The following is a 14804-nucleotide window of genomic DNA, read 5'->3' on the forward strand; positions in this document are numbered from 1 at the left end:
TGGAAGGTGCTGTCAAAGGAGCCTTGGTGAGTTCCTGCAGTGTATCTTGTAGATGGTACACACTGCTGCTACTGTGCGTCAGTGGTGGAGGGAGTGAATGTTTGTGAATGTGGTGCCAATCAAGCGGACTGCTTTGTCCTGGATGATGTCAAGTTTCTTGAGTGTTGTGGGAGCTGCACTCATCCAGGCAAGTGGAGAGTATTCCATCACACTCCTGACTTGTGCCTTGTAGATGGTGGACAGGCTTTGGGGAGTCAGGAGGTGAGTTACTCACCACAGGATTCCAGCCTCTGACCTGCTCGTGTAGCCACAGTATTTATATGGCTAGTCCAGTTCAATTTCTATTTTGAGCCACAGTTCAGAGCCCCCTACCGTATGACTGATCGAGGGCCGATCAGGGTGGGAGGGGAGCGGTTAGATCAAATGATACCCTCACAGGTCTGTGCTGGGTTTGGTGAAGAGAATTAGCAACAGGCCAAAGCAGAGCATGTTAATGGGGGGGTGGTCCCAGAAGCTGTGCACCTCTCTCCCATGGGTGGATGGTCTCTGAAGAGGGAGCACGCCGTGTTCACTGACAGGTTTGAAGTTCAGGCCACAGGAGCGACTTAAGCCCCAGGGTCAAATTTTAGTTAGACCAGTCAAGGTCACCCAAGTTGATCGAATGGACAATTAAATGTCAGTGCCCCTTTACAGGGCATTCCCCATTCCAGTGAGCGTCAGGCTCCCACTTCACCATTCATCACAACAGGGCCTGATCTTCACCCACACTCACCGACAACTTGCATTTATATAATGCCTTTAACACATCGAAAGGTAACCATATACTTCTTGTAAGAGAGAGTATGGTACCCCACTAGGCCATCCAGCCCAGGGTTCTGGGCTATTTTATCACCACGCTCCACAATTCCAATGCCCTCCTGGTCGGCCTCCCAATTCACAACCAAAGTAATTTCACTAAAGGTGGCTGGTTCTAACAGTGACTTTTAATCCCCTCCCACAGCCCCATGTACACTCTCCCCATCACTGACTTTACCCACCCATTTAATCCCCTCCCACAGCCCCATGTACACTCTCCCCATCACTGACTTTACCCACCCATTTAATCCCCTCCCACAGCCCCATGTACACTCTCCCCATCACTGACTCTACCCACCCATTTAATCCCCTCCCACAGCCCCATGTACACTCTCCCCTATCACTGACTCTACCCACCCATTTAATCCCCTCCCACAGCCCCATGTACACTCTCCCCTATCACTGACTCTACCCACCCATTTAATCCCCTCCCACAGCCCCATGTACACTCTCCCCATCACTGACTTTACCCACCCATTTAATCCCCTCCCACAGCCCCATGTACACTCTCCCCCTATCACTGACTCTACCCACCCATTTAATCCCCTCCCACAGCCCCATGTACACTCTCCCCATCACTGACTCTACCCACCCATTTAATCCCCTCCCACAGCCCCTTGTACACTCTCCCCTATCATTGACTCTACCCACCCATTTAATCCCCTCCCACAGCCCCATGTACACTCTCCCCATCACTGACTCTACCGACCCATTTAATCCCCTCCCACAGCCCCTTGTACACTCTCCCCTATCATTGACTCTACCCACCCATTTAATCCCCTCCCACAGCCCCATGTACACTCTCCCCTATCACTGACTCTACCCACCCATTTAATCCCCTCCCACAGCCCCATGTACACTCTCCCCTATCACTGACTCTACCCACCCATTTAATCCCCTCCCACATCCCCATGTACACTCTCCCCTATCACTGACTCTACCCACCCATTTAACCCCCTCCCACAGCCCCATGTACACTCTCCCCTATCACTGACTCTACCCACCCATTTAATCCCCTCCCACAGCCCCATGTACACTCTCCCCTATCACTGACTCTACCCACCCATTTAATCCCCTCCCACAGCCCCATGTACACTCTCCCCTATCACTGACTCTACCCACCCATTTAATCCCCTCCCACAGCCCCATGTACACTCTCCCCTATCACTGACTCTACCCACCCATTTAATCCCCTCCCACAGCCCCATGTACACTCTCCCCTATCACTGACTCTACCCACCCATTTAATCCCCTCCCACAGCCCCATGTACACTCTCCCCTATCACTGACTCCCCTATCACTGACTCTACCCACCCATTTAATCCCCTCCCACAGCCCCATGTACACTCTCCCCTATCACTGACTCTAATACAATGTACCTGTGTCATAATGACTCTAATACAATGTACCTGTGCCATTATGACTCTAATACAATGTACCTGTGTCATAATGACTCTAATATAATGTACCTGTGTCATAATGACTCTAATACAATGTACCTGTGTCATAATGACTCTAATACAATGTACCTGTGTCATAATGACTCTAATACAATGTACCTGTGCCATAATGACTCTAATATAATGTACCTGCACCATAATGACACTAATACGATGTAGCTGTGGCATTATGACTCTAATACAATGTACCTGTGTCGTATTGACTCTAACATAATGTACCTGTGCCGTAATGACTCTAATATAATGCATCTGTGCCATAATTACTCTAATACAATGTACCTGTGTCATATTGACTCTAATATAATGTACCTGTGCCGTAATGACTCTAATATAATGTACCTGTGCCGTAATGACTCTAATATAATGTACCTATGCCGTAATGACTCTAATATAATGTACCCGACCATTTCTGTCAGCTCATCACACTCCAACAGCTGATGTTTACCTGCCCTTGCCTGTATCTCTGAAAGAGGCAACAATCATACCTCATTAGCAGAGAGTGACAACACTATAGCCAGACCACAAACATCCTTCAGAGCAGCCTTGACAAGAAGGCCTGAACGGAATAGAGCGCAGGATACTGGAGTGTGAACTGTTGTGGAAACGTGCAGGCCTGCACATCACCGGCACCCCCATTGTGTATCCAGCACCCCCTCCCCTCTCCCTCCCTCTCCCCATCAGGTCATCGAAGAGTCAAACTTCCTCGGAGCAGGAATATCGTACATTTAGTTCCCGATGCCGTGCCTCAGGAAGGAAGGGTATAGTTGCCCAGCACAGGTTCACCAGAACGATATCGGGACTGAAACGGTTAAATTCTGAAGGCTGGTTGCACAGACAGGACTTGTATTTCCTCAAGTTTGGAATAAAGGGTGATCCAACTGAGGCTTTTTATTTTTTTAAGATGAGTGAAAAGATTCAACAGGGTCGATAGAGAGAAACTATTTCCTCTGATGGGGGCGTGGGGAGTCCGGAACAAGGGGGCAGAGCCTTAATATCAGAGCCAGACCACTCAAAAGGTGACTTCGGGAAGCACTCCTCACGAAGGGGAGCGGAAACCTGGGATTCACCCCCCCTCCCCGACCCACCCCCAAAAAGCTCTGGATGTTGTTGGGTGGGAGGGGGGTGTAATTGAAATTTCTACCATATCGAGCTGCTCACACTGAGCATCCCATTGTTAAGAAAGCATTCTGATTGGCTGCAGCCAACCTGTCCTCCTAACTTAGAGTTGGCGTCATTTGGTGAAGCAGTGCTGCACAACCTCACGCCCCAGCGCCCCCCCCACCACCCACCCCCACAACCCCCACACACCCCGGCACCCCCACCACCCACCCCCACAACCCCCACACACCCCGGCACCCCCACCACCCACCCCCACAACCCCCACACACCCCGGCACCCCCCACCACCCACCCCCACAACCCCCACACACCCCGGCACCCCCACCACCCACCCCCACAACCCCCACACACCCCGGCACCCCCACCACCCACCCCCACAACCCCCACGCCCGAGCACCCCCACCACCACCCACCCCCACAACCCCCACACACCCCGGCACCCCCACCACCCACCCCCACAACCCCCACACACCCCGGCACCCCCCCACCACCCACCCCACAACCCCCACGCCCGGGCACCCCCACCCACCCCCACAACCCCCACACCCCGGCACCCCCACCACCCACCCCCACAACCCCCACACACCCCGGCACCCCCACCACCCACCCCCACAACCCCCACACACCCCGGCACCCCCACCACCCACCCCCACAACCCCCACACACCCCGGCACCCCCACCACCCACCCCCACAACCCCCACACACCCCGGCACCCCCACCACCCACCCCCACAACCCCCACACACCCCGGCACCCCCACCACCCACCCCCACAACCCCCACGCCCGAGCACCCCCACCACCCACCCCCACAACCCCCACACACCCCGGCACCCCCACCACCCACCCCCACAACCCCCACACGCCCCGGCACCCCCACCACCCACCCCCACAACCCCCACGCCCGAGCACCCCCACCACCCACCCCCACAACCCCACGCCCGGGCACCCCCACCACCCACCCCCACAACCCCCACACACCCCGGCACCCCCCCACCACCCACCCCCACAACCCCCACGCCCGAGCACCCCCCCCACCACCCACCCCACAACCCCCACACGCCCCGGCACCCCCACCACCCACCCCCACAACCCCCACACACCCCGGCACCCCCACCACCCACCCCCACAACCCCCACGCCCGAGCACCCCCACCACCCACCCCCACAACCCCCACGCCCGGGCACCCCCACCACCCACCCCCACAACCCCCACACGCCCCGGCACCCCCACCACCCACCCCCACAACCCCCACGCCCGGGCACCCCCACCACCCACCCCCACAACCCCCACACACCCCGGCACCCCCCCACCACCCACCCCCACAACCCCCACACACCCCGGCACCCCCCACCACCCACCCCCACAACCCCCACACACCCCGGCACCCCCACCACCCACCCCCACAACCCCCACGCCCGAGCACCCCCACCACCCACCCCCACAACCCCCACGCCCGAGCACCCCCACCACCCACCCCCACAACCCCCACGCCCGGGCACCCCCACCACCCACCCCCACAACCCTCACACACCCCGGCACCCCCACCACCCACCCCCACAACCCCCACACGCCCCGGCACCCCCACCACCCACCCCCACAACCCCCACACGCCCCGGCACCCCCACCACCCACCCCCACAACCCCCACGCCCGAGCACCCCCACCACCCACCCCCACAACCCCCACGCCCGGGCACCCCCACCACCCACCCCCACAACCCCCACGCCCGAGCACCCCCACCACCCACCCCCACAACCCCCACACACCCCGGCACCCCCACCACCCACCCCCACAACCCCCACACACCCCGGCACCCCACCACCCACCCCCACAACCCCCACACACCCCCACACGCCCCGGCACCCCCCCACCACCCACCCACCACCCACCCCCACAACCCCCACACACCCCGGCACCCCCCACCACCCACCCCCACAACCCTCACACACCCCGGCACCCCCACCACCCACCCCCACAACCCCCACGTCCCGGCACCCCCCACAACCCCCACACGCCCCGGCACCCCCACCACCCACCCCCACAACCCCCACACGCCCCAGCACCCCCCCCACCACCCACCCCCACAACCCCCACGTCCCGGCCCCACCCCCACCACCACCCACCCCCACAACCCCCACGTCCCGGCCCCACCCCCACCACCCACCCCCACAACCCCCACACGCCCCGTCCTCCCCCCACCACCCACCCCCACCACCCCCACACGCCCCGGCACCCCCACCACCCACCCCCACAACCCCCACACGCCCCGGCCTCCCCCCACCACCCACCCCCACAACCCCCACACGCCCCGGCCTCCCCCCACCACCCACCCCCACAACCCCCACACGCCCCGGCACCCCCACCACCCACCCCCACAACCCCCATGCCCTGGCCCCCCCCCCCACCACCCACCCCCACAACCCCCACACGCCCCAGCACCCCCCCCACCACCCACCCCCACAACCCCCACGTCCCGGCCCCACCCCCACCCCCCACCCCCACAACCCCCACACGCCCCAGCACCCCCCCCACCACCCACCCCCACAACCCCCACACGCCCCGGCCTCCCCCCACCACCCACCCCCACAACTCCCACACGCCCCGGCACCCCCACCACCACCCACCCCCACAGCATCTTACAGGAGCAGTTGGCTTGTTCCTTACCCCTGCGGAGGGTTCTTGTCTAACCAGCCGGCCTTGATCAGTGGGCAAAGTTGGCTGCTGTTCACTTGCTTCAGGACTGAGTGTGACTCTTCCAACTTGGCATAAGACCTGGCGTCCTCACAGTGTAGCGCGTTGTCCACTTTCAACCCGGCCAAGCTCAGATCGTCAGAATTGGAGCCGGGGGTACTAGGGTCAAGAAAGAAGATACATCAGCCAAAAGGAAACTTCACATCCAAGCGAAACTCAACGGTTTCACTTTAAGAGAATTTCTCATTCTAGGAAGAGGCTCTCGCTCACTCTCACTCTCACTCTCACACACTCTCACACTCTCACACTCTCACACTCTCTCACTCTCTCACTCTCTCACTCTCTCACTCTCTCACTCTCTCACTCTCTCACTCTCTCTCGCTTTCTCGGACTCGCCTCTGATGTCCTCCAAGGATTGATCCTTGGACCCTCTCCTATTCTTTACCGACATGCTGCCCCTCGGTGACATCATCCTAAAGCACACCAGGTTTCTCATGCATGGTGACAGCACCCAGCTCTACCTGACCACCGCCTCTCTCCACCCCTCCACTGTCTCTGAATTATCAGGCTGCTTATCCAACATCCAGTACTGGATGAGAAGAAATTTCCTGCAATTAAATATTGGGAAGACTGAAGCCACTGTCTTCGGACCCGACTGCAAACTCCACTCCCTCACTACCGACTGCAGACTCCACTCCCTCACTACCGACTGCAGACTCCACTCCCTCACTACCGACTGCAGACTCCACTCCCTCACTACCGACTGCAGACTCCACTCCCTCACTACCGACTGCAGACTCCACTCCCTCACTACCGACTGCAGACTCCACTCCCTCACTACCGACTGCAGACTCCACTCCCTCACTACCGACTGCAGACTCCACTCCCTCACTACCGACTGCAGACTCCACTCCCTCACTACCGACTCCACTCCCTCACTACCGACTCCACTCCCTCACTACCGACTCCACTCCCTCACTACCGACTCCACTCCCTCACTACCGACTCCACTCCCTCACTACCGACTCCACTCCCTCACTACCGACTCCACTCCCTCACTACCGACTCCACTCCCTCACTACCGACTCCACTCCCTCACTACCGACTCCACTCCCTCACTACCGACTCCACTCCCTCACTACCGACTCCACTCCCTCACTACCGACTCCACTCCCTCACTACCGACTCTATCTCTCTCCCGCTCTGAGGCTAAACCACACTGTTCACAATGTTGGTGTCATATTTGACTCCGAGATGAGCTTCCGACCTCATGTCCACACGAGCACTAAGAAAGCTCCTGCTTCAGCTCATCCGCTTTTGAAACCTTCACCCACACCTTTTCGGCCTCGAGACTCTCCTGGCCAACCTCCCACCTTGCATCCTCCCTAAACTTCAGCCCAGCCACCCCTATCTCTGTAACCTCCTCCAGCCCCTACACCCAACCTCCTCCAGGCCTACAACCCCCTCCCTATCTCTCTAACCTCCTCCAGCCTCTACACCGCTCCCTATCTCTGTAACCTCCTCCAGCCCTACAACCCCCTCCCTATCTCTGTAACCTCCTCCAGCCCCTACACCCCTCCCTATCTCTGTAACCTCCTCCAGCCCCTACACCCCTCCCTATCTCTGTAACCTCCTCCAGCCTCTACACCTCTCCCTATCTCTGTAACCCCCTCCAGCCCCACAACCCCCACCCTATCTCTCTAACCTCCTCCAGCCCTACAACCCCCTCCCTATCTCTGTAACCTCCTCCAGCCCCTACACCCCTCCCTATCTCTGGAACCTCTCCAGCCCCTACACCCCTCCCTATCTCTGTAACCTCCTCCAGCCCCTACACCCCTCCCTATCTCTGTAACCTCCTCCAGCCCCTACACCCCCCTCCCTATCTCTGTAACCTCCTCCAGCCCCACAACCCCCTCCCTATCTCTCTAACCTCCTCCAGCCCTACACCTCTCCCTATCTCTGTAACCTCCTCCAGCCCCACAACCCCCTCCCTATCTCTCTAACCTCCTCCAGCCCCACAACCCCCTCCCTATCTCTCTAACCTCCTCCAGCCCCACAACCCCCTCCCTATCTCTCTAACCTCCTCCAGCCCTACAACCCCCTCCCTATCTCTCTAACCTCCTCCAGCCCTACAACCCCCTCCCTATCTCTCTAACCTCCTCCAGCCCTACAACCCCCTCCCTATCTCTGTAACCTCCTCCAGCCCTACAACCCCCTCCTTATCTCTGTAACCTCCTCCAGCCCCACAACCCCCTATCTCTGTAACCTCCTCCAGCCCTACAACCCTCCCTATCTCTGTAACCTCCTCCAGCCCTACAACCCCCTCCCTATCTCTGTAACCTCCTCCAGCCCTACAACCCTCCCTATCTCTGTAACCTCCTCCAGCCCTACAACCCTCTCCCTATCTCTGTAACCTCCTCCAGCCCTACAACCCTCCCTACCTCTGTAACCTCCTCCAGCCCCACAACCCCCTCCCTATCTCTGTAACCTCCTCCAGCCCTACGACCCCCTCCCTATCTCTGTAACCTCCTCCAGCCCTACAACCCCCTCCCTATCTCTGTAACCTCCTCCAGCCCCACAACCCCCTCCCTATCTCTCTAACCTCCTCCAGCCCCACAACCCCCTCCCTATCTCTCTAACCTTCTCCAGCCCTACAACCCCCTCCCTATCTCTGTAACCTCCTCCAGCCCTACAACCCCCTCCCTATCTCTGTAACCTCCTCCAGCCCCACAACCCCCTCCCTATCTCTCTAACCTCCTCCAGCCCCACAACCCCCTCCCTATCTCTCTAACCTCCTCCAGCCCTACAACCCCCTCCCTATCTCTGTAACCTCCTCCAGCCCTACAACCCCCTCCCTATCTCTGTAACCTCCTCCAGCCCTACAACCCCCTCCCTATCTCTGTAACCTCCTCCAGCCCTACAACCCTCCCTATCTCTGTAACCTCCTCCAGCCCTACAATCCCCTCCCTATCTCTCTAACCTCCTCCAGCCCTACAACCCTCCCTATCTCTGTAACCTCCTCCAGCCCTACAACCCTTCCTATCTCTGTAATCTCCTCCAGCCCCACAACCCTCCCTATCTCTGTAACCTCCTCCAGCCCTACAACCCTCCCTATCTCTGTAACCTCCTCCAGCCCCACAACCCTTCCTATCTCTGTAACCTCCTCCAGCCCCACAGCCCTTCCTATCTCTGTAATCTCCTCCATCCCTACAACCCTCCCTATCTCTGCAACCTCCTCCAGCCCCCACAACCCTCCCTATCTCTGTAACCTCCTCCAGCCCTACAACCCCCTCCCTATCTCTCTAACCTCCTCCAGCCCTACAACCCTCCCTACCTCTGTAACCTCCTCCAGCCCCACAACCCCCTCCCTATCTCTGTAACCTCCTCCAGCCCTACGACCCCCTCCCTATCTCTGTAACCTCCTCCAGCCCTACAACCCCCTCCCTATCTCTGTAACCTCCTCCAGCCCCACAACCCCCTCCCTATCTCTGTAACCTCCTCCAGTCCTACAACCCCCTCCCTATCTCTCTAACCTCCTCCAGCCCTACAATCCCCTCCCTATCTCTCTAACCTCCTCCAGCCCTACAACCCTCCCTATCTCTGTAACCTCCTCCAGCCCTACAACCCTTCCTATCTCTGTAATCTCCTCCAGCCCCACAACCCTCCCTATCTCTGTAACCTCCTCCAGCCCTACAACCCTCCCTATCTCTGTAACCTCCTCCAGCCCCACAACCCTTCCTATCTCTGTAACCTCCTCCAGCCCCACAGCCCTTCCTATCTCTGTAATCTCCTCCATCCCTACAACCCTCCCTATCTCTGCAACCTCCTCCAGCCCCCACAACCCTCCCTATCTCTGTAACCTCCTCCAGCCCTACAACCCCCTCCCTATCTCTATAACCTCCTCCAGCCCCCACAATCCTCCAAGATTTCTGCGCTCCGGCAATTCTGGCCTCTTGTTCTTCTAGAATATTCTTCACTCCAGCCTTGGCGGCCCTGCCTTCAGTTGCCACGGCCCTAAGTTCTGGAATTCCCTACCCGCACCTCTCTGCCTCTCTCTCCTCCTTTAAGACACTCCTTAAAACCACCTCTTTGATCAACATTTCTCCGTTGATAACTTTTTTCCTCAAAGGATTTGACCAGTAATTATCAGACCCACCTCCTCATGAATATTCATAGAGGCTCCTCTTCCTGAGGTTACAAATGGTTCCAAATCCAAAATAGTTGAATCACACTCTCAAGGGTGATTTGTAAAGATAACCTTTTCAATGTTAATAAACCTGCTCCATTGATAACCTGCTCCTCACACAGGAGATCTTCCCTCCTCCAGGTACCATGCTCTAAGAGGTGGTTGGTGACCATGGACGTCCATTGGATTGGTCCATGATTATGCTTAATGCCCAATGCCAACAGGCACAGAAAACAAGGTGGGAGAATGGCACCAAGTCAACTAGTCATTCTGAGAATGATGCAGACATGATAGGCTGAATGGCCTCCTTCCACAATGTAGGATGCACCATTCTGTGATCTCCCTCATGACTCCTCCTCCATCGGGTACCATTCCCTAAGATGACTCCCACTGGATAGGTCCACGATGATGCTCGGCAAAGCGCTGCAGTGCTTTACCGTTGCCTTCTGCAGTATGGCTGACCAGGAAACTCTCCCGATCTTACTAGCAGGCGTATTGGGAGGATTTAACAGGCTGAGAGCCATCCTGTTTGACTGCATTATGAACGCGTTTTCCACGCCCATCAAGTCCTGGGGTGGGAATCGAACCCGGAGCTTCTGGCTCAGAAGCAGGGATGCTACCCATCTGCGCCACAAGAGCTCCCTGCAGTTTGAACACAATGACCATTCCCTTTTGGTAAATAACAAACCGACGTAGGAAGAGAGACTTACAGGCCCAGCATCATCTCATAGTCATCTGCATTATCGTCATCGCTGAAGAAGCTGCTTGGACTCTCCCCAGTACTGCTCTGCTCAGTGTCAGTGATGTCCTGTTAAACATCAAGGAGGCAGGTTTTAACATTTCAAGCCATGAAATATTGATTACATCTTGACCCCGACCTTGTCTTGACATTTTCCAATCAGACATATAAGGTAACACTTCATTAACACACAAGGTCAAAGAAATAAAAAGTATGTAAGAAGACAAAGATTAGTGAAGACAAATGTAGGCCCCTTACAGTCTGAAATGGGAGAACTTATAATATAAAATAAGGAAATGGCAGAGCAATTAAACAACTACTTCAGCTCTGTCTTCACGGAGGAAGACACAAATAACTTCCTGGGAATTCTAGGGAACCAAGGGTCTAGCGAGGAGGAGAAGTTGAAGAGAATTACTATTACTAAAAATACAGTGCTGGAGAAATTAATGGGACTGAAAGCTGATAAATCCCCAGGGCCTGATAATCTACATCCCGAGGTACTAAAGGAGGTGGCAATGGAAACAGCGGTTGTCATCTTCCCCAATTCTGTAGATTCTGGAACAGTCCCGGCAGATTGGAGGGTGGCAAATGTAACCCCACTGTTTAAAAAAGGAGGGAGGGAGAAAACAGGGGATTATAGACAGGTTAACCTCACATCAGTAGTAGGGAGAATGCTAGAATCTATTATAAAGGATGTGATAACAGGACACTTAGAAAATATCAATGGGATTAGACAAAGTCAACATGGATTTTCAAAAGGGAAATCATGTTTGACAAACCTACTTGAGTTCTATGAGGATGTAACTAGCAGAATAGATAAGGGAGGATGTGGTGTATTTGAATTTTCAGAAAGCTTTTGATAAAGTCCCACCTCAGAAGTTAGTGTGTAAAATTAAAGCACATGAGATTGGGGGTAATATATTGGCATGGATTGAGAATTGGTCAGCAGACAGGAAACAGAGAGTAAGAATAGATGGGTCTTTTTCAGAGTGGTGGATGATGACTAGTGGGGTACCGCAGGGCTCAGTGCTTGGGCCCCAGCTATTCACAATATATATCAATGATTTGGATGAGGGAACCAAATGTAATATTTCCAAGTTTGCTGATGACATAAAACTAGGTGGGAATGTGAGCGGTGAGGAGGATGTTAAGAGGCTTCAAGGCGATTCAGGCAGGTTGAGTGAGTGGGCAAATACAGTATAACGTGGATAAGTGTGAAGTTATCCACTTTGGTAGGAAAAACAGAATGGCAGAGTATTATTTAAATGATGATAGATTGGGGAATGTTGATGTACAAAGGGACCTGGGTGTCCTTGTACACCAATCACTGAAAGCAAGCATGCAGGTGCAGCAAGCAGTTAAGGAGGGAAATGGTATGTTGGCCTTCATTGTGAGAGGACTTGAGTACAGGAGCAAGGATGTCTTACTGCAGCTGTACAGGGCCTTGGTGAGACCACACCTGGAGTATTGTGTGTAGTTTTGGTCTCCTTACCTAAGAAAGGATATACTTGCCATAGAGGGAGTGCAGCGAAGGTTCACCAGACCAATTCCTGGGATGGCAGGATTGTCATAAGAGGAGAGATTGGGTCGACTAGTCCAGTACTCACAGGAGTTTAGAAGAATGAGAGGGGATCTCATTGAAACATATAAAATTCTGACAGGGCTGGACAGACTGGATACAGGGATGATGTTTCCTCTGGCGGGGGGAGGTCTAGAACAAGGGGTCACAGTCTCAGGATACGGGGTAGACCATTTAGGACTGAGATGAGGAGAAACTTCTTCACTCAGAGGGTGGTGAACCTGTGGAATTCTCTACCACAGAGGCTGTGGGGGAGGCCAAGTCACTGAATATATTTAAGGAAATAGATAGATTTCTCGACTCCAAAGGCATCAAGGGGTATGGGGAGAGGGCGGGAGTACGGCGTTGAGATAGAGGATCAGCCATGATCATGTTGAATGGCAGAGCAGGCTCGAAGGGCCGAATGGCCTACTCCTGTTTCTATGTTTCTAGTCAGTCCATCTGGTTCGTCCACGCTGACTGTCTGAAGGAGCTGGCCAATTAATCCCAATCTCCCCGCTCTTTTACCCTAGCTCTGGAAATTGTTTTCCTTCAGGTATTTATCCAATCCCCTTTTTTGAAAGTTATTATTGAATCTGCTTCCGCCGCCCTTTCAGGCAGCGCCTTCCAGATCACAACAACTCGCTGCGTAAAAAAATTCTTCTCATCTCCCTCTCTGGTTTGTTTGCAGATTCTCTTCAATCTGTGTCCCTCTGGTTACCAACCCTCCCGCCACTGGAAACTGTTTCTCCTTACTTACTCTCTCAAAACCCCTTCACGATTTTGAACACCTCCATTAAATCTCCCCTTAACCTCTCCCGCTGTAAAGAGAACAATCCCAGCTTCTCCAGTCTCTCCACAAAGTCCTCCTACTTTCGCTCCCCCCTCACTAAATTACTTTGTCCTCGGGATCTTGCTGCTCTTCTCCAAAATCCTCTCTGACCAAGTTATACAACGTCCAATACACATCTCCCGTGTGCCCACCGACCCACAGCGGACCCTCATCCAGCAATGCCTCGATTTTAAAATTCTCCCCCTCACCTTCAAATCCCTCCATGGCCTCGCCCCTCCCTGTTTCTGTAATCTGCTCCAACCACCCCAGCCCTAACCCCAACTCTCCGAGGTTTCTGTGCTCCTCCAATTCTGGCCTCTTGCGCATCACCCCAATTGTAGTCACTGCGCTATTGGCGGCCGCGTCTTCAGCTGCCTAGACTCTTAAATTCTAGAATTCCTTCCCTAAACTTCCCCACCTCTCTACCTCACAATCTTCCTTTAAGACGCTCCTTAAAACCCACCTCTTGGACCAAGCTTTCCATCGCTTGTCCTGATATCTTCCCGTGAGGTTCAGTGTCAAATTTTGTTTGATTACACTCCTGTGAAACATCTCTGGACATTTTGCTATGTCACAGGTGCTATATAAATGCAGGTTGTTATAATTTCCCAACATCCTTCCCGATTAAAGAGAAACAAATTATAACAGGCCATGTGGACTAAGGTGCAGTCTCTGGTCTATTTTTTTCATCTCTGGCTGAAAAAGAGAGACCTGTTGCCAGAGCTTTCGGCAGGTACAGACTGTACCCAACCAGCCCGCACTCGCAAAACCCAAAACAAAATGGCCACTGTTAGATGTGATTCTGTGATTGGACAGCACTTGCCGAACAATCCCGAGTGCGCTCATCGCTACACTAACAACCAATTTAAGTTAATCAGTCAAGCCTGTAACGTGGGTGATTTATACTTCCTAGAAGTGACATTCATTCATACACAGGGACCCGTTCTCTGTAAACTAAAGGAATATGTTCAAACCTTGCGACTTTTCTAAACTACCCCGGAGCTTGGGGAGCCTACAGTTCCCCGTTGCTTTCTCTATGGCAATGCCTCGGCCAGTCAGAGCTGACTTGCCAACCAATCAGCACCCTTTCCTCCCGCAGTATAGATTGTTGTGACCGTTTAAAATTTGGCATTCTTGTGTTTGTCCTGGGGTGCAAGGTGAAAAATTTCCACCACATGTCTGTGCCCTCTGGTTCTCAATCCTACCGCCAACGGGAACAGTTTCTCCCTATCTACTCTTTCCAGGCCCCTCGTGATTTTAAACCCCTCTAACGAAACTGCTCTCAACCTCCTCTTGGCGAAAGAAACAGTTCCAACTTCTCCAATCTATTTACGTAACTGAAGTTTCTCATTCCTGGAACCATTC

The 14804-nt window shown here is 54.7% G+C and overlaps 1 protein-coding gene across 1 annotated transcript in view; it reads right to left on the reverse strand.

The window, feature by feature from the left end:
* LOC144675918 (arf-GAP with Rho-GAP domain, ANK repeat and PH domain-containing protein 1-like) overlaps window positions 1–14804 on the reverse strand; it is a gene marked incomplete at its 3' end in the record, with an annotated part of 87308 nt that overhangs the window by 71031 nt on the left and 1473 nt on the right. The window contains exons 2-3 of the mRNA XM_078536450.1: window positions 11021–11118; window positions 6098–6283 (exon numbers count right to left, since the gene is read on the reverse strand). Coding sequence (XP_078392576.1) covers window positions 6098–6283; window positions 11021–11118 — 284 coding nt within the window. The remainder of the gene's footprint in view (window positions 1–6097; window positions 6284–11020; window positions 11119–14804) is intronic.

The sequence above is a fragment of the Cetorhinus maximus genome, unplaced genomic scaffold (assembly GCF_964194155.1).
Source record: "Cetorhinus maximus unplaced genomic scaffold, sCetMax3.hap1.1 HAP1_SCAFFOLD_1223, whole genome shotgun sequence".
NCBI lineage: Eukaryota > Metazoa > Chordata > Chondrichthyes > Lamniformes > Cetorhinidae > Cetorhinus > Cetorhinus maximus.